This window comes from Hyperolius riggenbachi, chromosome 2, assembly GCF_040937935.1.
Source record: "Hyperolius riggenbachi isolate aHypRig1 chromosome 2, aHypRig1.pri, whole genome shotgun sequence".
Taxonomy (NCBI): Eukaryota; Metazoa; Chordata; class Amphibia; order Anura; family Hyperoliidae; genus Hyperolius; species Hyperolius riggenbachi.
Genome location: NC_090647.1, coordinates 322,957,129 through 322,980,641, shown reverse-complemented (window position 1 = coordinate 322,980,641; position 23,513 = coordinate 322,957,129). Strand labels below are relative to the sequence as shown.

The 23,513-nt window shown below is 45.4% G+C and overlaps 1 protein-coding gene across 1 annotated transcript in view; it reads left to right on the top strand.

The window, feature by feature from the left end:
* Positions 1-22,757, top strand: part of GPATCH3 (G-patch domain containing 3) — a 32,357-nt gene extending 9,600 nt beyond the window's left edge. Inside the window, exons 2-6 of the mRNA XM_068269236.1 lie at positions 861-1,246; positions 5,119-5,293; positions 17,999-18,180; positions 19,789-19,916; positions 22,101-22,757. Coding sequence (XP_068125337.1) covers positions 861-1,246; positions 5,119-5,293; positions 17,999-18,180; positions 19,789-19,916; positions 22,101-22,254 — 1,025 coding nt within the window. The 3' untranslated portion in view covers positions 22,255-22,757. The remainder of the gene's footprint in view (positions 1-860; positions 1,247-5,118; positions 5,294-17,998; positions 18,181-19,788; positions 19,917-22,100) is intronic.
* The last annotated feature ends 756 nt before the right edge of the window (positions 22,758-23,513 follow it).

Here is a 23,513-nt window from a genome sequence, read left to right as displayed (position 1 = left end):
GGAAAAATGCCCTCTTGCTGTGATTTGTTAAAATGCATGCAAACCTAATTCACAAATGTAAAAGAAAAGGTGTAACTCTTAGGAAATCTTGTCAAGGTCTACAGTATATTCTCGTTTGGTCCGGGGTCAGCTTGCTGTGCATGCAAGGAAGACCAGCATCAGAATATGCTCCATTGGCATCTAAGATCAGCAGATCCACTTCCTCAAGCTGTAGATCTGTATCCTTTTGTGCTGCTACTGTAATTTGCTTACTGCCACAAATCAGAATAGACCTCTGTTGGTGGAGGAACCCAGTCACATTCCCTTCTATTGCTATACAGGACCATTTCAACGCCAACACTACTAGATGAGGGAGTTCATCTTGACTGTTTTCTGGCTCTTGGTCAGTGGTACTGTGTGAGTTCCATTGTATAACAAGTAGCTAATATGAACAACTGAGGAATCACACAATTTGTCAGTAATGAGGTTGACCTCAGGTCTCTCTGTCTCAGTCCACAATAAGAAATATACACTTTTCATTTTTGAAGACCTCAGGCTCCTCCTGCATTAGAAAAAGATGCAATATGCAAACCCTAGACTAGAGATTTCAAATAGCCTATGCTCAAATTCCTTCTACCTAGTTTCTCACAAAGTTGAAATATTGTAAGGTAACAATGATAGCCATCTTGCCTTGGCCACCTTAACTCTTATTAGGTTTGCTTTTGACAGCAAGAATGAAGCTGAGCAAACATTTTTTTGATTAGCCGGCCTTTAGTTGTCTATCAATGTAATATGAAGTCTTGATTTACCGTACTTTTGAAAACGTGTTTTTGTGTGACTGAAGTTAATTGTGTATTGCTGTTTTATAACTTCTGTAACAGATTCAACTGACTCTCCATACAAGACACTACACACAGCTCAGATCTATGATGAAGAGAAACAGGTAACTTCAAAAGACTTGCTTAGAATGTCAGAACTTAATCCACCAGCACTCATGCCTCAAGGAAATATTGGGACTCCGTTATCTGTGTTTCTCCAGCTAATAAGATCTTGTCGCCTACCACCAAAAATAATATCACGCCTAGGTCTTAAGTTCCACCGTTCTGGGCGCCGCTATGGAAGTGTCCCTTATGAATACGCAGGAACAGATATTAGCAAGCGAGAAGGTGTATATACTGCCACTGGACATGCAATAGAAGATGGGGGCAGTGTAGCACCCGAAGTGCTGAAAGATGAGGAAGACACTGAGGAGCACCACTCTGAGGATGTAAGTGTTGATTTGCTGACTGATCTATCTGTTGTGCATTTTATTCTTAAAGAGAACCCGAGGTGTGTTTAAAGAATGTTATCTGCATACAGAGGCTGGATCTGCCTATACAGCCCAGCCTCTGTTGCTATCCCAAACCCCACTAAGGTCCCCCTGCACTCTGCAATCCCTCATAAATCACAGCCGTGCTGTGAGGCTGTGTTTACATCTGTAGTGTCAGTCTCAGCTGCTCCCCCGCCTCCTGCATAGCTCCGGTCCCTGCCCCCGTCCCTTCCCTCCAATCAGCAGGGAGGGAAGGGATGCTGGCGGGGACTGGAGTTCTGCAGGAGGCGGGGGGAGCAGCAGACTGACACTATAGACATAAACACAGCCAGCTCTGACAAGCTGTTTGTCAGCAGAGTGGCTGTGATTTATGAGGGATTGCAGAGTGCAGGGGGACCTTAGGGGGGTTTGGGATAGCAACAGAGGCTGGGCTGTATAGGCAGATCCAGCCTCTGTATGCAGATAATATTCTTCAAACCCACCTCGGGTTCTCTTTAAAGCGGATCCGAGATGAAAAACTAACTTTAACAAGTAACTTGTCTATATATCTTATCTAAAGTTTAGATACAGCAAATCTAGCTGCAAACAACTTCAATTGTTTGATTATTTATTCCTTTGATACAAAAAGGGCAGCCATGTTTTGCTTGTCACATTACACAGGCAAGCTGTTAGCATCTCCATCCCTAAGGCTGTGACAAATTCACTCCTCCCCTCTGCCTCTGAAATCTCTGGCTAGTAACCTCTTCCTCCTCCTGCCCAGACTGAGCTCCCATAAGCCCTTGCCACATGGCTCTAAGAGTGCCAAGGCACAAAAGGAGCTGTGGGCGAGGCTTTTTTAGTTTATAGGGAATTAGAGTATTTAAAACAAAAACAAAAAAGTATTTGGCTTAAGGAATTCCCTATAAACTATATGAAAGGAACCCAACTATGCAATGAGTAAAAGTTTTTATCTTGGATCCACTGTAAAGCTCATGGCCAGTAAAAATGTTCAGTGATTAATAATTCTAGCTTGTTTGCAGACTAAATGCAAATTGTATGCAGCTTAGAATTTAGCCAATCTAATGAACTTTCATGTTAAATTTGATTGGCCCAGTTCCAAGTTACTTACAATTTACAACACATTTATGAGCTAGATATAACGTGTTAGCATCTTATTAACCATCTCTAATAGCCAGTATTTCTTCCAATTATCCGTTCAGAGCTCAATTCCTTCTCCCAAAACCCCTATATTCACCTATCCCCTGGTGGTTTTCCAATGCTAACATTTTATGTGGGGGAGTTCAACAGTGGCTTCTGGGAGGTGACCTGATACGCGCTGTTCTCCTATGAGAGAAGCTGTCATGCATGGGTTGTTGAGATGTTACAGGAGAGGAAGTTCTGCCTGTATTCAAGTGTATTTCTAAGTAGTGTTACAGCTTGTACACACACACACACACACACACCAACTGCATGATATCAGACCAACATAGATCCAACAGTTGGGTCGGGCAAACCGCCTGTGATCAGTTGCTCGTCAAGTTGTTTGCACATACACATGCCTGATTATCATCCAACAGACTAAAGTCAGACGATTATCAGGCTGCAGGTTTGTCCGTATGTACTTGGCTTAAAGAGAAACCGTAACCAAGAATTGAACTTCATCCCAATCAGTAGCCGATACCCCCTTTTACATGAGAAATCTTTTCCTTTTCACAAACTTATCATCAGGGGGTACTCTGTATGGCGGATATTGTGGTGAAACCCCTCCAACAGTGTGATGTCAGGACCATGATTCTGACATCACACTGTGGGAGCCTTGTTGCATTGTGGGAAATAACAGCTGTGTACAGCTGTTTCCAACTGCCAAAAAGCAAACAGCATCTCCTTCCACTGACAGCAGTAAAAATGTCACCATGTGATAAATTTCATAATGTAAATCAGGGAGAGGAAAGATTTTTAGAAAGTGCAAACTATAACTACCGTATATACTCGCATACAAGCTGAATTTTTGACCCCCAAAAAGGGGGTCAAAAGTTGGGGGGTCGGCTTGTATGTGAGTCTTCCCTGGTGGTCCGCGGCCCCCGCTACCCACTCCCCGCTCCCCCCCCCCCCCCCCCCCCCCGCCGCCGCTGCTATTACTTGTTTAGGCAGCGGCTTCCTAGTCCCCGGCGCTTCCTCTTCCCCACTCTCATGCCTGTATGAAGAGATCACAGCAGCGTGCCTGGCGCTGCTGCTGTGACGATGCGGGGGGCAGGAAAGAGCGGTTCCCCTGGTAACGGCGATACAGATCGCAGCTACAGGGAGCCGCGCTCTTTCCTGCCCCCTGCATCGTCACTGCAGCAGCGCCGAGCGCGCTGCTGTGATCTCTTCATACAGGCATGAGAGCGGGGAAGAGGAAGCGCCGGGGACGAGAAAGCCGCTGCAGGTAATAGCAGCGGGAGGAGCAGGGCACTATACCGGCCACTACCTACCTACACTGGGTACTATACTAGCTATACTGGGGCACTACCTACCTATACTGGGTACTATACTAGCTATACTGGGGCACTACCTACCTATACTGGGCACTATACTAGCTAAACTGGGCACTTTACTAGCTAAACTGGGCACTTTACTAGCTAAACTGGGCACTTTACTAGCTATACTGGGGCACTATACTAGCTATACTGGGGCACTATACTAGCTATACTGGGGCACTATACTAGCTATACTGGGGCACTATACTAGCTATACTGGGGGAACTATACTGGCTATACTGGGTCACTATACTGGCCATACTGGGTCACTATACTGGCCATACTGGGTCACTATACTGGCCATACTGGGGCACTATACTAGCTATACTGGGGCACTATACTAGCTATACTGGGGCACTATACTGGGTCACTATACTGGCCATACTGGGTCACTATACTGGCCATACTGGGTCACTATACTGGCCATACTGGGTCACTATACTGGCCATACTGGGTCACTATACTGGCCATACTGGGTCACTATACTGGCCATACTGGGTCACTATACTGGCTATACTGGGGCACTATACTTGCTATACTGGGGCACTACCTACCTATACTGGGCACTATACTAGCTATACTGGGGCACTACCTACCTATACTGGCTATACTGGGGCACTACCTACCCATACTGGGCACTATACTAGCTATACTGGGACACACTGGGGGGATTACGCGGCCTGCACTAATCCAGCATTTCCTACCCCCGTCTTATATGGGGGTCAATCATTTTTCCCTGTTTTTTCATGGAAAAGTTGGGGGGTCGGTTTATATGCGGGTCGGCTTATATGCGAGTATATACGGTAAATAATTTAAACATAATTATTGTAAAAATAAGCACTGTTTTATTAGTTTCACTGGAGTTCCTCTTTAAAGCTAAGTACACACACAGGATTAAACTCAGCTGAGGTGACTGAAACAGACCACCTCGGGCAACAATCTAGCTTGTGTCCTAAAGCAATGTCACCCAAGCAACACCTGAGGGCATTTTTTTTAATTGAAGAAAAAAATGTACGTTTGATTTTTCTATACAACCCATTTTTTTATTATTAGGGGAAAAAAGGAAAATGTTTTGTTTGAATCAACCCAAATAAATATGTAAGATGCTACTAGGTCTAAGCTTTAACCACTTTACTCTGCTGCGATGACTAGATGACAGTTGCCTGAAGACTGAGCAACAACTTCTCTGGGATCAGTGAGTGATTGCTTGGTGACTGGGAAGGAAGAAAATCTTGTCCTGTTTGAAAAACATGCCTGTTTGCTGTTATTATTGCCCAGATAAGAGACATGGCTACTATTTTGTGTACAAAATAAACAGATATATTTCCATTTTAGGATAATGATACTTGTGAGGAATGGGAGCGTCATGAGGCTTTACATGAAGATATCACAACACAGGAACGTTGCAAGGAGCGTTTGTTTGAGGAGGAAATTGAGCTCAAGTGGGAGAAAGGAGGATCAGGTCTGGTGTTTTACACGGACGCTCAGTACTGGCAAGAGCAGGAAGGTGGTGAGTATGACACATATACTACAGATGGCTATGAAAATCTGAAGAATGTACAGGTATTCCTCTACTTCCTCCCTACGTCCTCCAGGACGGCCCTCCCAAGTCGGAAACACCTGACAAGAATTTAAATAACAATTAGTATAAATCCCACCTCCTCACAATCTCCCCCAGTTTTTTGTTTGTTTCCTGGACTCGTCACGGAAGCACCTTGGAAGCGTTCCTGGTGGTAGGGGAGCCTGTTGGCACCTACTTGTGAAGCCAGGGTTATTATGAGGATTATGGATAGAAGAGCGGTTTAGGTCTGCACTGGGTGCGATCTAGCTGGTGAATGCAGGGGCAGCCATACCTCTATTCACTTGTTGGAGTGAGAAACTCGGATGAGTCTTTCATGGCCACTGCTCATTCTGTCCGAGGGCGGCTGGGTGCACGCTGGATAGCTCTTCCGCATCTGCATTACGGAAGTGGGAGTTGGAGAAGACACCGGAAGTGATGCGGAGATGACGCGACGCATGCCATTAGGCGGAAATGCGATCGCGTGTATTTAGGGGCGGTCCCCGAGCACACGGGTCGGCTTCTTCCTTTCCGACCTAGCTCAGCACGCTAAGCGGACCACGCCGGCCTGATCTGATTCCGCCTACGGCGGAGGTAACAGACCACCCAGCACGCCTGATACACTGCACGGAGGCAGTGTCACTCTGCAGGGGCTATGGAGCAGTCAGCAGAGCCCGCTCCAGAGGCGCAGCAGACATCTTCGGCTGTCACGGAGGAGGCGGGACAGCAGTCGGTAAGATGCGTTTACAGTAGTTACAGGCTTGGTATGTACTCCTGTTGGCTTGTTAGCTAAGTATCCCTTGGGGTCTCTTGTGTCTGTTTTTTTCTCTTGCAGAAACCACAGAAAAGTGCAACAAAATCTGCTAAGTGTGCTAAGTGTGGTTGCAGGCTACCTGAAGGGACTACCAAGGGTTTGTGTGCAGACTGTTATAGTAGGTCAAAGTCGCATACCCCTAGGCCTGAGAGCACTACTGTAGCATTGTTAGACTTGATGAAATCAATGAAGCAGGAGCTAGCTACTACATTTTCTGCATTTAGAGCTGCTCTACCCCCTTGCCCGGTACAACTGGGTACGTTTTCTAAAGCACCTGTTGTCGCGCCTTCAGTGGTTGCTGCTCAGCCAACGGTGGTTACATCTCAAGCGCAGGTCCCTCAGTCTAGTCCTGTACCCATAATTCAGGCTCCTCCTTTACCTGTACTTCCAGAGATTCCAGTCAGGGTAGGAACCTCACAGGCGGGAAGGATCACAGATTCTTCTCCCTTGTCGGTAGAGGAGATATCTGATGAGTCTGAGGAGGGGGAGCTGGTTGAGTCAGACCATTCGGGTGCTCTGGGGGGAACCAAGATACCTAAGTATTTGTTTGAAGCTGAAGACACTTCAGAGCTCTTGAAGGCGGTGTATGACTCAGAGCAGATTGAAGAGCCTAGATTGACCTCTACTCTTCAGGATGACATTTATAGGGGTTTAGAGGATCAGGGGGGTCTAGTCTTCCCAATTCATAGAGCAATCAAAAGTGTTATTTCGGCCCAGTGGAAGGATCCTGAAGGAAGGCTTTTTGTGCCGAGATCCTTCAAGCGTCGTTTCCCTTTCAATATTGAGGAGCATGAATCATTATTTAAATGTCCACGGCTGGATGCCCCGCTCTCCCAATGCTCAAAAGATACCGATTTATCTTTTGAGGATATGGGAGCCTTTAACCACTTCCCGACCGCCCACTACACAGGGGCGGCGGGGAAGTGGAGCCCTGCAGGACGGCCTCACCCACAGAGGCGGCGGTCCATTTAAGGGCATGGGCGGAGCGATCGCGTCATCCGTGACGCGATCCTCCGCCGGCGCCTGTCACCGCTCGCTCGCCGCAACATCCCGCCGGCTATACGGAAGCGCCGGCGGGATGTTAACCCCGCGATCGCCGCATACAAAGTGTATAATACACTTTGTAATGTTTACAAAGTGTATTATACAGGCTGCCTCCTGCCCTGGTGGTCCCAGTGTCCGAGGGACCACCAGGGCAGGCTGCAGCCACCCTAGTCTGCACCCAAGCACACTGATTTCTCCCTCCCCTGCCCCAGATCGCCCACAGCACCCATCAGACCCCCCCCTGCCCACCCCCCAGACCCCTGTTTGCACCCAATCACCCCCCTAATCACCCATCAATCACTCCCTGTCACTATCTGTCAACGCTATTTTTTTTTTTTTATCCCCCCCCTGCTCCCTGCCCCCTCCTGATCACCCCCCACCCCTCAGATTCTCCCCAGACCCCCCCCCCCAGACCACCCCCCCCTGTTCACTGTATGCATCTATCCCCCTGATCACCTGTCAATCACCCGTCAATCACCCCCTGTCACTGCCACCCATCAATCAGCCCCTAACCTGCCCCTTGCGGGCAATCTGATCACCCCCCCACACCAATAGATCGCCCACAGATCCGACATCAGATCACCTCCCAAATCCATTGTTTACATCTATTCTCTCCTCTAAACACCCACTAATTACCCATCAATCACCCATCAATCACCCCCTATCACCACCTGTCACTGTTACCTATCAGATCAGACCCTAATCTGCCCCTTGCGGGCACCCAATCACCTGCCTACACGCTCAGATTGCCCTCAGACCCCCCCTTATCAATTCGCCAGTGCATTAATTACATCTGTTCTTCCCTGTAATAACCCACTGATCACCTGTCAATCACCTGCCAATCACCTATCACCCATCAATCACCCCCTGTCACTGCCACCCATCAATCAGCCCCTAACCTGCCCCTTGCGGCCAATCTGATCACCCACCCACACCATTAGATCGCCCGCAAACCCGCCGTCAGATTACCTCCCAAATGTATCGTTTACATCTGTTATCTTCTCTAAACACCTACTAATTACCCATCAATCACCCATCAATCACCACCTGTCACTTTTACCTATCAGATCAGACCCTAATCTGCCCCTTGCGGGCACCCAATCACCCGCCCACACGCTCAGATTGCCCTCTGACCCCCCCCCCCCTTATCAATTCGCCAGTGCATTAATTACATCTGTCCTTCCCTGTAATAACCCACTGATCACCTGTCAATCACCTGCCAATCACCTATCACCCATCAATCACCCCCTGTCACTGCCACCCAACAATCAGCCCCTAACCTGCCCCTTGCGGGCAAACTGATCACCCACCCACACCAATAGATCGCCCGCAGATCCGACATCAGATCACCACCCAAGCGCAGTGTTTCCATCTATTCTCTCCTCTAAACACCCACTAATTACCCATCAATCACCCATCAATCACCCCCTATCACCACCTGTCACTGTTACCCATCAGATCAGACCCTAATCTGCCCCTTGCGGGCACCCAATCGCCCGCCTACAATCTCAGATTGCCCTCAGACCCCCCCTTATCAATTCGCCAGTGCAATATTTACATCTGTTCTCCCCTGTAATAACCCACTGATTACCTGTCAATCACCTATCAATCACCCATCAATCACCCCCTGTCACTGACACCCATCAATCACCCGCTGTCACTGACACCCATCAATCAGCCCCTAACCTGCCCCTTGTGGGCAAACTGATCACCCACCCACACCAATAGATCGCCCGCAGATCCGACAACAGATCACCACCCAAGCGCAGTGTTTCCATCTATTCTCTACCCTAAACACCCACTAATTACCCATCAATCACCCCCTGTCACTGCTACCTATCAGATTAGACCCCTATCTGCCCCTAGGGCACTCAATCACCCGCCCACACCCTCAGAATGCCCTCAGACCCCAGCCCTGATCACCTCGCCAGTGCATTGCTTGCATCTATTCTCCCCTCTAATCACACCTTGAGACACCCATCAATCACCTCCTGTCACCCCCTAGCACACCTACCCATCAGATCAGGCCCCAATTTGCCCCGCGTGGGCTCCTGATCACTCGGCCAAACCCTCAGACCCCCTTCCGATCACCTCCCCAGTGCATTGATTGCATCTATTTTCCCCTCTAACCACCCCCTGAGACACCCATCAATCACCTCCTGTCACCCCCCTAGCACTCCTATCCATCAGATCAGGCCCAATACAACCTGTCATCTAAAAGGCCACCCTGCTTATGACCGGTTCCACAAAATTCACCCCCTCATAGACCACCTGTCATCAAAATTTGCAGATGCTTATACCCCTGAACAGTCATTTTGAGACATTTGGTTTCCAGACTACTCACGGTTTTGGGCCTGTAAAATGCCAGGGCGGTATAGGAACCCCACAAGTGACCCCATTTTAGAAAAAAAAGACACCCCAAGGTATTATGTTAGGTGTATGACGAGTTCATAGAAGATTTTATTTTTTGTCAAAAGTTAGCGGAAAATAATTTTTATTGGTTTTTTTTCACAAAGTGTCATTTTTCAGTAACTTGTGACAAAAAATAAAATCTTCTATGAACTTGCCATACACCTAACGGAATACCTTGGGGTGTCTTCTTTCTAAAATGGGGTCACTTGTGGGGTTCCTATACTGCCCTGGCATTTTAGGGGCCCTAAACCGCGAGGAGTAGTCTAGAAAACAAATGCTTCAAAATGACCTGTGAATAGGACGTTGGGCCCCTTAGCGCACCTAGGCTGCAAAAAAGTGTCACACATGTGGTACCGCCGTACTCAGGAAAAGTAGTATAATGTGTTTTGGGGTGTATTTTTACACATACCCATGCTGGGTGGGAGAAATTTCTATGTAAATGGACAATTGTGTGTAAAAAAATCAAACAATTGTCATTTACAGAGATATTTCTCCCACTTAGCATGGGTATGTGTAAAAATACACCCCAAAACGCATTATACTACTTCTCCTGAGTACAGCGGTACCACATGTGTGGCACTTTTTTACACCCTAAGTACGCTAAGGGGCCCAAAGTCCAATGAGTACCTTTAGGATTTCACAGGTCATTTTGCGACATTTGGTTTCAAGACTACTCCTCACGGTTTAGGGCCCCTAAAATGCCAGGGCAGTATAGGAACCCCACAAATGACCCCATTCTAGAAAGAAGACACCCAAAGGTATTCCGTACGGAGTATGGTGAGTTCATAGAAGATTTTATTTTTTGTCACAAGTTAGCGGAAAATGACACTTTGTGAAAAAAAACTATTAAAATCAATTTCCGCTAACTTGTGACAAAAAAATAAAAACTTCTATGAACTCACCATACTCCTAACGGAATACCTTGGGGTGTCTTCTTTCTAAAATGGGGTCATTAGTGGGGTTCCTATACTGCCCTGGCATTTTAGGGGCCCTAAACCGTGAGGAGTAGTCTTGAAACAAAAATGACCTGTGAAATCCTAAAGGTACTCATTGGACTTTATGCCCCTTAGTGCAGTTAGGGTGCAAAAAAGTGCCACACATGTGGTATCGCCGTACTCGGGAGAAGTAGTACAATGTGTTTTGAGGTGTATTTTTACACATACCCATGCTGGGTGGGAGAAATACCTCTGTAAATGACAATCTTTTGATTTTTTTACACACAATTGTCCATTTACAGAGGTATTTCTCCCACCCAGTATGGGTATGTGTAAAAATACACCTCAAAACACATTGTACTGCTTCTCCCGAGTATGGCGATACCACATGTGTGGCACTTTTTTGCACCCTAACTGCGCTAAAGGGCCCAAAGTCCAATGAGTACCTTTAGGATTTCACAGGTCATTTTGAGAAATTTCGTTTCAAGGCTACTCCTCACGGTTTAGGGCCCCTAAAATGCCAGGGCAGTATAGGAACCCCACAAATGACCCCATTTTAGAAAGAAGACACCCCAAGGTATTCCGTTAGGAGTATGGTGAGTTCATAGAAGTTTTTATTTTTTGTCAAAAGTTAGCGGAAATTGATTTTAATTGTGTTTTTTCACAAAGTGTCATTTTCCGCTAACTTGTGACAAAAAATAAAATCTTCTATGAACTCGCCATACTACTAACGGAATACCTTGGGGTGTCTTCTTTCTAAAATGGGGTCATTTGTGGGGTTCCTATACTGCCCTGGCATTTTAGGGGCCCTAAACCGTGAGGAGTAGTCTTGAAACGAAATTTCTCAAAATGACCTGTGAAATCTTAAAGGTACTCATTGGACTTTGGGCCCTTTAGCGCAGTTAGGGTGCAAAAAAGTGCCACACATGTGGTATCGCCGTACTCAGGAGAAGTAGTATAATGTGTTTTGTGGTGTATTTTTACACATACCCATGCTGAGTGGGAGAAATATCTCTGTAAATGGACAATTGTGTGTAAAAAAAATTAACAAATTGTCATTTACAGAGATATTTCTCCCACCCAGCATGGGTATGTGTAAAAATACACCCCAAAACACATTATACTACTTCTCCTGAGTATGGCAATACCACATGTGTGGCACTTTTTTGCAGCCTAACTGCGCTAAGGGGTCCAAAGTCCAATGAGCACCTTTAGGCTTTACAGGGGTGCTTACAATTTAGCACCCCCCAAAATGTCAGGACAGTAAACACACCCCACAAATGATCCCATTTTGGAAAGTAGACCCTTCAAGGTATTCAGAGAGGGGCATGGTGAGTCCGTGGCAGATTTCATTTTTTTTTGTCGCAAGTTAGAAGAAATGGAAACTTTTTTTTTTTTTTTTTTTTTCTCACAAAGTGTCATTTTCCGCTTACTTGTGACAAAAAATAATATCTTCTATGAACTCACTATGCCTCTCAGTGAATACTTTGGGATGTCTTCTTTCCAAAATGGGGTCATTTGGGGGGTATTTATACTATCCTGGAATTCTAGCCCCTCATGAAACATGACAGGGGGTCAGAAAAGTCAGAGATGCTTGAAAATGGGAAAATTCACTTTTTGCACCATAGTTTGTAAACACTATAACTTTTACCCAAACCAATAAATATACACTGAATGGGTTTTTTTTTATCAAAAACATGTTTGTCCACATTTTTCGCGCTGCATGTATACAGAAATTTTACTTTATTTGAAAAATGTCAGCACAGAAAGTTAAAAAAATCATTTTTTTGCCAAAATTCATGTCTTTTTTGATGAATATAATACAAAGTAAAAATCGCAGGAGCAATCAAATAGCCCCAAAAGAAAGCTGTATTAGTGACAAGAAAAGGAGCCAAAATTCATTTAGGTGGTAGGTTGTATGAGCGAGCAATAAACCGTGAAAGCTGCAGTGGTCTGAATGGAAAAAAAGTGGCCGGTCCTTAAGGGGTAGAAAGCCCTAGGTCCTCAAGTGGTTAAGGACCCAATGGACAGGAAGGCTGAGGCCCTTCTCAAGAGAGCTTGGGACTCAACATCTTTCTCCTTTAAGCCTGCCATTTCCTCCGTGTGTGTGGCCCGCAATCTTGATAAGTGGATTCGGGGACTCCAAGAGCGTTTGGAGGACGGCACACCTCATGCAAGGATCTTGGAGAGCTTACCAGTAATAATTAAATCAGTAGCATTCTTAGCAGATGCAGCCACGGAGAGTCTTAGGGCTGCTGCTAAGACGGCGGCATTAATCAACTCGGCACGCAGGGCCGTTTGGTTAAATACTTGGGAGGGGGATGTAACTTCCAAACAGAAACTTTGTGGAATGGAGTTTCACGGTAATCTGTTATTTGGAAGTGACTTAGATTCTGTTTTAGAAAGGTCCTCCAATAGGGCCAGAAAGTTTCCAGAGAAAAAGAGAAAGGAGAAGCGGCCCTTTCAGAACAAGAAGCCCTTCTTCAGACAGGAACATAGGCGGTCAGAGGGGCAGAGGCGGAATAAAAGATGGACCTACAACGCAGGCAGAGGTAGGCCATTCTTGTTCAATAGGCCTCAACCAAACTCCGCCGCTGCGAAATCCGCAAAATGACGGACAGATTCCGGTGGGGGGGAGACTTCGCTACTTTGCGCCAGCTTGGCGAGAAATTTCAAAGAGCGAGTTCATTCTGCACTTAGTTCAGCAGGGATACAGGATATAATTTGTATCTCCTCCCCCCTCCCGGTTTGTGGTTACGCCGATCCCCAAGGATCAGATCAGAGCGGCAGCTCTGATGGAATCAGTCTCTTCCCTTCTCCAGAAGAAGGTCATTCAGCCAGTCCCTATACTAGATCGGGGGAAGGGATTTTACTCGACGGTATTTTTGATTCAGAAGCAGTCGGGAAAATTTCGAATGATTCTGAATTTGAAACCCCTGAACCCTTACATTGTGGAGAAGAGATTCAGGATGGAGAGCATTGCATCGGTCCGCAACCTTATGTCTCCGGGAGCTTTTCTTGCTACAGTGGATCTGGAGGATGCTTACCTCCACATCCCTATTCATCCCGTCTTTCAGAAATATTTGAGGTTCGCGATTCGGGTGGGGGAGTCTGTATGCCATTTCCAATATCAGGCTCTCCCATTCGGAATATCGTCGGCCCCAAGGATATTTACAAAGGTTGTGGCGGAGATAATGTGTTGTTTACATCTCCACAATATAAGGGTTCTTCCTTATTTAGACGATTTTCTTTTTATGGCAGAAACGCAGGAAGCCTTGCAGAAGGAGCTAGATTTTTCTCTGCAGCTCTTTCACAGGCTAGGATGGATAGTGAGCTCGGAGAAGTCTCACTTGAATCCAGTTCAAAGCTTAATTTTCTTAGGTCTCAAATGGGACACGACGGTCAGACGTGTCTTTCTGCCAGAGCCGAAGGTGGACAGGTTGATGGCAGAGGCCCGGGAATTGAGGTTGGATCCTCAGGTTTCCCTGCGCAAATTGGTTTCGGTTCTAGGTCTGATGTCGTCTGCCATCCCGGCGGTGGAATGGGCCCAGGCCCATACTCGGAGACTTCAGACCTGGGTATTGACAAACTGGGACAGGGATCATCGATCACTGGATGTAACGGTGACGATGCCGGAAGAGGTGATAGATTCCCTCGGCTGGTGGACTTGCCTACCCAATTTGAATCAGGGTCGCAAGTGGACCCAGGAAATGCCGTTAAAATTATACACGGATGCCAGCGCTTGGGGCTGGGGGGCTCACTGCCTAGGCCACCAGGCTCAGGGGGTGTGGGACCAGCAGATGTCCCACACGTCATCAAATTACAGAGAACTCAAGGCGATTCTCCTAGGGTTACGGGCCCTTCTTCCAATAATCTCCAACTCTGAGGTTCTGATATTCTCGGACAACTTTGTCTCGGTTTGCTATGTCAGGAAGCAGGGGGGCACGAGAGTGCCGGACCTTCAGGAGCTGACATATCAAATCATGAACTAGTCAGAGACGAATCTGGAGTCCTTATCGGCTGTCCACATTCGCGGTGTCCACAACAGGCGTGCAGACTCCCTAAGCAGACACCTAGTGGAGGACTCGGAATGGGAACTCAATCCAGAGACGTTCCGGGAGATCACAGAGTGTTGGAGTCCCGACACTCGACCTGTTTGCAAATCCAGAAAATGCAAAAGTGGAAGATTTCTGTACCCTAGATCCTTCTGCTTCAACAAGCAGAATAGACGGCCTGTCGATTCCTTGGCCGGAGGGTCTGCTGTACGCGTTTCCCCCGTTCAAATTGATACCGAGAGTTCTCAGAAAGATCCAGGCAGAAAAGGCGGAGGTGATACTGGTTGCGCCTTGGTGGCCGAGGAGGGCCTGGTTCCCTCTCCTTCAGTCCCTAGTAATCCGGGGTCCTTGGCATCTTCAGTACAGACCGGACATATTGTTGCAAGACGGGCAGGTCCATCCGAATCCAAGGTTCCTGAACCTGACTGCATGGATCCTGAGGAGCAGATGTTGAGGAACCAGGGGTTTTCTGGAGACGTGATTAAAACTCTGTTAACCTGTAGAAAGCCAGCTACTAGGAAGAAGTACAATAGAGTTTGGTACACTTTTTCGGCTTGGAAACAGAAGAATGTTTCCAGGTCAAATAATATATCTTCAATTTTGGAATTTTTGCAGGAGGGGGTTAAGTTAGGATTAACTGTTAGTACTCTTAGAGCTCAGGTGTCAGCTCTCTCCATTTTTCTTCTCAGGCGGTTATCCGCGAATATTTGCGTTAAGAATTTCTTGAAGTTAGTGGAACGTTCTCAGCCGGTTCTTTAGAAATTAATTCTCCTTGGGATTTGTCACTGGTGCTGGATTTTTTAACCTCTGACAAATTTAAACCATTAGACTCAGTTCCATTAAAATTTCTCACACTGAAGGTGGCTTTCTTGGTTGCTATTACCTCGGCCCGTAGAGTAGGCGATATCCAGGCCCTGTCAATTAAGGATCCATACATGGTAGTTCATGCGGATAGGATCGTCTTTAGACTCGATCCCTCTTATTTGCCTAAGGTATCTACATCCTTTCATAGGACCCAGGATATTATACTTCCCTCTTTCCTGTCGACTCCACAGAACGATAAAGAAAGGAAATTAAGCACTCTAGATGTCAGGAGAGCAGTTTTGGTTTATTTAGATAGAACCAGGGAATGGAGGACTTCCACTAATTTATTAGTGGCATTTGGAGGGTCAAAGAGGGGATCTCAGGTGTCTAAGATAACAGTATCTAGATGGATTAGACAGCTAATATCCCTTGCCTACTCAGAGGCTCAGTTGCAGGTGCCTGACCACATTACAGCACACTCTACCAGATCACTGTCAACGTCGTGGGCAGAGAGATCGGGAGCCTCCCTGGATCAAATATGCCGAGCCGCAACCTGGTCCAGCCACTCGACATTCATCAGACACTTTTGAGTGGAAGTGCTTTCCAGTCAGGACCAGGCCTTTGGCCGCAAGGTTCTTCAAGCAGTTATCCCACCCTAAGGTAAATTTCTCGCTAAATCTCAGGAGGGCCGTCCTGGAGGACGTAGGGAGGAAGTGCCGGCTGCTTACCTGGTAGCAGTGTTCCGGCGAGTCCTCCAGGACGGCCGCCTAAGTTCCCGACCCTATTATGTTACATTATTATTGATATGATAGCGGTTGGTGGACTCGGTTCTCTTCATTAAACTGGGGGAGATTGTGAGGAGGTGGGATTTATACTAATTGTTATTTAAATTCTTGTCAGGTGTTTCCGACTTGGGAGGGGAGACTTACACAATCTCAGGAGGGCCGTCCTGGAGGACTCGCCGGAACACTGCTACCAGGTAAGCAGCCGGCACTTTCAAACAGATTTCATTGCAGGAGGTTGTTTGTAAATCAAGTCATGTATTAGATGTGAGAATAAATTGCCCACTTTCACATAATTCTTGATTTGAATTTACAATAAAAACTATATATATATATATATATATATATATATATATATATATATATATATATTTTATTATTATTTTTTTTTTAATGTATTTTAAAGTATACTTGTCCTGAAGCAAAGTTACCTAAGCAATGCTACCTTAAAGAGGAACTTCAGCCTAAACAAACATGCTGTCATTAAGTTACATTAGTTATGTTAATTAAAATAGATAGGCAATATAATCTCTTACCCACCCTGTTTTAAAAGAACAGGCAAAGGTTTGTGATTTCATGATGGCAGCCATCTTTTTGGTTGAAAGGAGGTGACAGGGAGCATGAGACACAGTTCCAACTGTCCTGTGTGCTGATCACCCCTCCCAGTTGCTAGGCAACGTGAATAACATAGGAAATCCCGTCATGCTTTGCACAGCATCAGGGAAAAAAGCCCGGGCAGTTTTCTTTGGGTGGAGCTTAGCTAAAAATGCAGCTAAAAATGATGCTTTGGTAAGAAAAACAAAGTTCTGATGCTGTGAAACTGTTAAAGAAACATTAAGCCTTTTCAGTTCTGCTGAGTAGATTTTTAGTCCGGAGGTGCACTTTAAAGGAATACTGTAGGGGGGTCTGGGGAAAAGGAGTTGAACTTACCCGGGGCTTCTAATGGTCCCCTGCAGACATCCTGTGCCCACGCAGCCACTCACCAATGCTCCGGCCCCGCATCCGGTTCACTTCTGGAATTTCAGACTTTAAAGTCTGAAAACCACTGCGCCTGTGTTGCCGTGTCCTCTCTCCCGCTGATGTCACCAGGAGCGTACTGCGCAGTACGCTCCTGGTGACATCAGCGGGAGAGAGGACACGGCAACACAGGCGCAGTGGTTTTCAGACTTTAAAGTCTGACCATTCTAGAAGTAAACTGGAGGCGGGGCCGGAGCATTGGTGAGTGGCTGCGTGGGCACAAGATGTCTTCGGGGGACCATTAGAAGCCCCGGGTAAGTTCAACTTCTTTTCCCCCGACCCCCTACAGTATTCCTTTAAAGGTATTGAGAGTTCAAAAAAACATATGCAGCTTCATCCAGCCCCTAGAAGTCTATGTCCCTCAACGCAGCTGTGGTCTTTCCTGGGTCCTGCTGTCAGCCTTGCAAGGATTGGCGACCCGGCCAGGTCACAGTCTTCTTCACACGGGCAATCACAGGCGGCACACGCTTAAGCTTGATGGGTCGCCATCCAATTATGGAACTACAGCGTGACCCAGGAGAAAACTGGCGCTGCAGTGAGGGACACGCAGACTTCTAGGGACTAGAAGAAGCTACAGGTATGTAAAGCTGCATATGTTTTTTTGAACTTTGATATCCTTTACTAGTTACTAGAGACTGCACGTCTATGTGCATTATTGATGGGTACATAGCTGAAACGTCAATTCTCTTGTGTGGCCTTATTCAAACAGTATACATATTTTTTATACTTGGGAATTCTGTGAGCTACAATATGTAACTGGTCTATACCAAAAGTTTGTTTTTTTAATTTTCCAGATTTTGATGAAGAAACTGCTGATGATTGGGATGTAGATATGAGTGAATATTATGAGCCTGGTTCTGGAGATAAAGATGCCAAAGATTATTTAAAAATGCGATTGGAAACAATGAGACGAGATGGCATTGATATTGGAGGAAAAAAGAAAAACAGCCTTGGTCACTTTGAGCAGTATACAAAGGTTGGTGGATTGTCTTTGGAGAGTTCTATATGTGCAAAGTTAAATACAATGCCATTTTATGCCTGTTAAAGTGAAAATGATGGGGTAATAACCATAGGAAGCGAGTTATGCCTGGGACATTTCTGGCTAATTTCCCTTGCTTAGGGCTTGTGCAGATTATGGAGTGATACGTGGCACTTGCGCACTTCAAATCCCTGAATTACATTCTGACACTTATTACATGGTGACATTTTTACTGTTGGCAGGTGATGTAGCTGCTGCATGCTTTTTTTTGACAGTTGGAAACCGCTGTAAACGGCTATTTCCCACAATGCAGCAAGGTTCAGAGACAGGAAACTGCCAGGAGTACGTACTCAAGAGGGGTTTCACCACAATATCAGTCATACAGCGCCTGCTGATGGTCTGTTTGTGAAAAGGAATAGATTTCTCATGTAAAAGGGGGTTTCAGCTTCTGATTGGGATAAAGTTCCATTCTTGGTCGGAGTTTCTCTTTAAGGTCTGCCTGGTTGGTCAAGAAAATTCTGCAACTAGCCTACTGACACCCAAATGCGTACCCCCTCACCTTTTCCTTGGTTACATGCTTGGCATCAGCCTCTTTGTTGTGTCTTCCTTTTCTTCCTGCACAGCATGTTATCTTTTCTCCACTTTTACAGTCCAGTCTCTGCACTTGTATCTAAATCGCTTAAAGAATGATATGGTGCCGACCACAGTCAGTACTGGTAGAAAAAAGTTGCTGGTAACCTTTGTTACAAAACATGCACTAGGATTGCTCCATGACACATATGAAAACCTTAAAAACATATGGCTGGACATAACAGGGGTCACTCACCTGCAAAATCATGCATTAACATGGATGCCATCATCCACAGATGGCCATATCTACCCTACAAATTTAAGCAATTGCAGATTAATCAATGCCAGTCTGGATATTCATATGCATAAGGATCTTGCCACTGAAATTCCGAGAGGCGTTAAATACTATTTTACTCCCTCCGAGTTGTAGCACTAGCAACTAATGCTAATGCCGGCACCTTAATTGCATTTAAAATCCTACAGTGCATGCCGAGACAAACTGTCTTGCTAGTGGTGGTTATTTGGACTGGATTTGCATGTCTGTTCAGTCTTGATTTTCTCTCTTGGTGCTGCCCATTGTTACCGGTTTTGTGCACCAAGGTGATATGAAGCGTCTTGGCTCATTTGTTTTTCCTCAAGGGGTAGGGACGATCTCTCAAGTCAGCTATGCTGAAAGATGCTACAACTAATACATACTAATAAAACAGAGTAGATGTGCCCATTCTCCTACGGGCTTGTTAAAGTAGCGTAGAATGTTGCACAACACTCTGCCCTGCCATTGTCAAGGCCTCCTGTTCACTTCTGTGGGAGAAGTGAACAGGAGGCCTTGACAATGGCAGGGCAGAGTGTTGTGCAACATTCTACGCTACTTTAACAAGCCCGTAGGAGATATTATCTACTCTGTTTTATTAGTATGTATTAGTTGTATTATTGTATGTATTCTTGTAAGCTTGACAAAATAATCCTATAAGTAATATGGAATATCAGACACTGGTAAGAACCACATATTGATTGACTTGCATTTATCTTTCCCAGGGAGTTGGGCGTAGGTTATTGGAGCGTCAAGGCTGGACGGAGGGAACAGGACTCGGCGCCAGTGGTTCAGGAATACCAGATGCCTTGGAAAATGAAGGGCAAAATCCAAAATGCAAACGTGGCTTAGGGTAATTTTATTTTATTTTTTTTAAATCATAAACAAGCCCTTTTTCAGTGTTTATAATTAATATAGTTCTGCTCTCTCCAATTTTATTATTGTGTATTATTTATAAAGCGCAGACATCTGCTGTAGCACTGTACAGAGTATATCACTAAATGTCCCTCAGAAGAGCTCAGAATCTAATCCTTACCATACCCGTATGTCCATCATAGTTTAGGGCCAATTTAGGGGAAGTCAATTAACTTATCTGTATGATTTTTTTGGGGGGGAAATGGGAGGAAACACACTCAAATAGGGGAGAACATCCAAACTCCATTCAGTTAGTGCCCTGGCTGGGTTACAAACCAGAAACCCAGCGCTGCAAGGCAAGAGTGCAATCTATTGGCTGCAGTAGTGTCTCTATCACACACTTGAAACAAGCATGCAGCTAATCTTGTCAGACTTCAGTCAGAAACATCTCTGATCTGCATGCTTGTTCATGGTCTATGGCGATAAGTATTGAAGGTATAGGGCAGCACGGTGGCGTAGTGGGTAGCACTCTCGCCTTGCAGTGCTGGGCCCCCGGTTCGAATCCCAGCCAGGTCAACATCTGCATGGAGTTTGTATGTTCTCTCCGTGTCTGTGTGGGTTTCCTCTGGCCTCTCCGGTTTCCTCCCACATCCCGAAAACGATAAGTAAATTAAAACTGTTGCCATTTTTAGACTTTCAATGCCATTGTTCCCAAACTAAAAAAGTGTTGGTCACTGGGTGACTGGTTCATGGATTGGAGAAAAAAGAGATGGGCAAATTACAGTCAAACAGATTTTAGCCATTGATCTCAATGATAAAATATATATGGTGGTTCTTTTTGCACCATGGAAGAAAGTGGTCAGTCAGCAACTCCACATACTCCAAATGATTCCGACCCAAATATGACTCCGCCACCTCCTTGCTTATGTCGTAGCCTTGTTGGGACGTGGCGGCCGTCCATCAACCATCTACCACTCCATCTATTTGGACCATCCAGGGTTGCACGGCACTGAGCAGTAAACAAAACTGAAAAGATTGAAAATGAGCCTCCGTGTACAGTAAACTTAAGTCTATAGGACGGCCCAAATGTATTATTCTGCCTCAAGAATTTTAACCTGGGCTCAAGTATTTTGGATGTATTGCTCACCCCTCCCATCCTCTCTTATCAGGTCATAACAAAACGCCATTGACTTTTTGGGTGACGTCACCCCTGTTGAGTTACTTGTTGCAGGCTGGCTCTAATGTCAGCAGAAAAAGGGAGGGCAAAGTGAGTTCCCATGGCAAGCTGGGTCAGACATGGGGGAAGAGAGTGTTGTGTGTGTGTGTGTGTGTGTGTGTGTGTGTGTGTGTGTGTGTGTGTGTGTGTGTGTGTGTGTGTGTAGGGAGGGGGGGTGCCACTAATCTTAAGCTTAGACAGGGTTGGGGGGGGGGGGCAGAGGGAAGAAGTGGTTAGTAGGGAGACGGGGGGGGGGGGGGGGCAGTGACCATGTTCATTTTAAAGTGCAACTGTAGGGCATAAAATCAAAAATCTATTCTTTATTTTAATCTGGTAAACAAGTAAAAGGGATGCGAACCAGGCAATCTAAAAGTTAAAATCACTATTAATTTTCTTGTTGATAAATGGTCATTCCCCTGTTTACCTGGCTCTTGTTTGGTACTGCGCAAAGGAAGTTGCAGGTCATGCTGGGTTGTCCTTTTTTGCTTATCTAATCTTGCTTCTCTACTTTCCCCTCAGACTTAACTAATGCAGCCTGATTGGCTGAAGCCTCTTTCCCTCCTGTTTTGCCCTCCCTTACCTCTATTCCTCTCTGATTGGCCAATATTTCTCATGCTGCGACAATGCACTTTCTATTGCAGTGCTGGGTGGGAGTGCCTGAAGACTGGGAGGAGGGCGGGTAATGCATACACAATCAGGCAGAGGAGAGTAAGGGAGAAAATGACATCAGGATTGGCTTCAAAATAGCCACGGTTAAAATTGGAAATGCTAAGGATTTTCTTTTTTTTTCTGTAGAAAAATCACTGAAATCAAAACATGGACAGTGCTGCTATGTAAGCAGAGCAAGTATTTATCTACTTATATACTGTATGTGTTTTTTTCTGAGATAGTATGGCTCCTCTTTAAATACAGCTAGAAACAGATTCAGTAATAGTCTTGATTTAAATACTTGCTGTTTTTCTACAGGTATCATGGTAAAAAACTGTCAACATTTTGTTCAGCACCAAAGAAGACAAAGCATTTAATTTCCACAGTTTATGATGAGCTGCGAGAGGAAGATGGTGGGGACACACTGTTGCGACGTCAACCCTCCACTTCAATGAAGTACCGTAACAAATAGTTGGACTAAAAGTCTTCCTTATGGAACTTGGACTCCTTTGTGCTGAATACAACAGTCACAATTGCTGAAAACATCTCATAGATGTTTTGTGTAAGCACTGGTGTGCTTCTGGAGTAGTGTCCTCTGTTCTCTGAAGTTCAGGGTCCACGTTAACAGATTTTACTACTTCATTTTTTAGATATATTTTAACAGCAGATTGTTTTTATATGTTAAATTAAGTTGTGTTTATAAAAGTCAGTGTTTACATATTCATTTGTATATATTGATGTTTGATGTTTATGTAGAATTTTTAATTGTCCACTCATTTATTCAACAGCATAGCTGTTAAAAATTCTGAAACGTCGTGACCACTTGTTAGACAGGGAATTGGTGAATCCACAAAGTAGATCTACTTTGAAAATGCCAAAGAAACTAAAGATCACTTGAGGGGGCATATAGTATTGGTTTGGTCAAGAGGAGGATTCCCATTGGCCGGTTTAGTGGACCAATGGGAAGGCCCGGCGGGGGGGGGGATGGGGGGGATCTGCAAGTAAGATGGAACTTGTTTTTCCCAGGGCTGTGGAGTCGGAGTCGGGCAATTTTGGGTGCCTGGAGTCGGAGTCGGGAAAAAATGCTCCGACTCCTAATGAATTTGTAACTGTAATTAAGATAGAAAATATGATAAAATGTTCTATTTCTCAGATAAGTCATTAAAAATAATGTGTATATATACAGTATATATACAGTAATAGCTGTGCTTAGTCTACAAAAATGAAATAAACCAATCAAAATTAGTTACTTGTGCTGCTTCAATAAAGCAGTCCCCGTATTTTTAAGGTCAGATGTACATATCTGATTGTGACTGTATATATGATGTGTACACAGGAATTTCTTATACTAAATAACATCTATGCTGTAAGAATAAAGCCTGATGTGTAGCTGTGTCACTAATAGAGATGGTCAATGAGATGGAAATAATTCTGCACTGATGCTGAATTATGCAAATGTATGCACTCCCTTTGCTGATGAAATCAAATAATTTGATATGTTGTTAAAATTTGGTTTGGTGACTACAAATTAAAGGGTACCTGAGACGGATGAAAAGTAAAGTTTTATACATACCTGGGGCTTCCTCCAGCCCCCTTAAGGCTAATCAGTCCCTCGCTGTCCTCCACCACCCGGATCTTCTGCTATGAGTCCTGGTAATTCAGCCAGTCAGCGCTGTCCGGCCGCATGCCGCTCCCACAGACAGGAACATTCTGCACCTGCACAATAGTGCT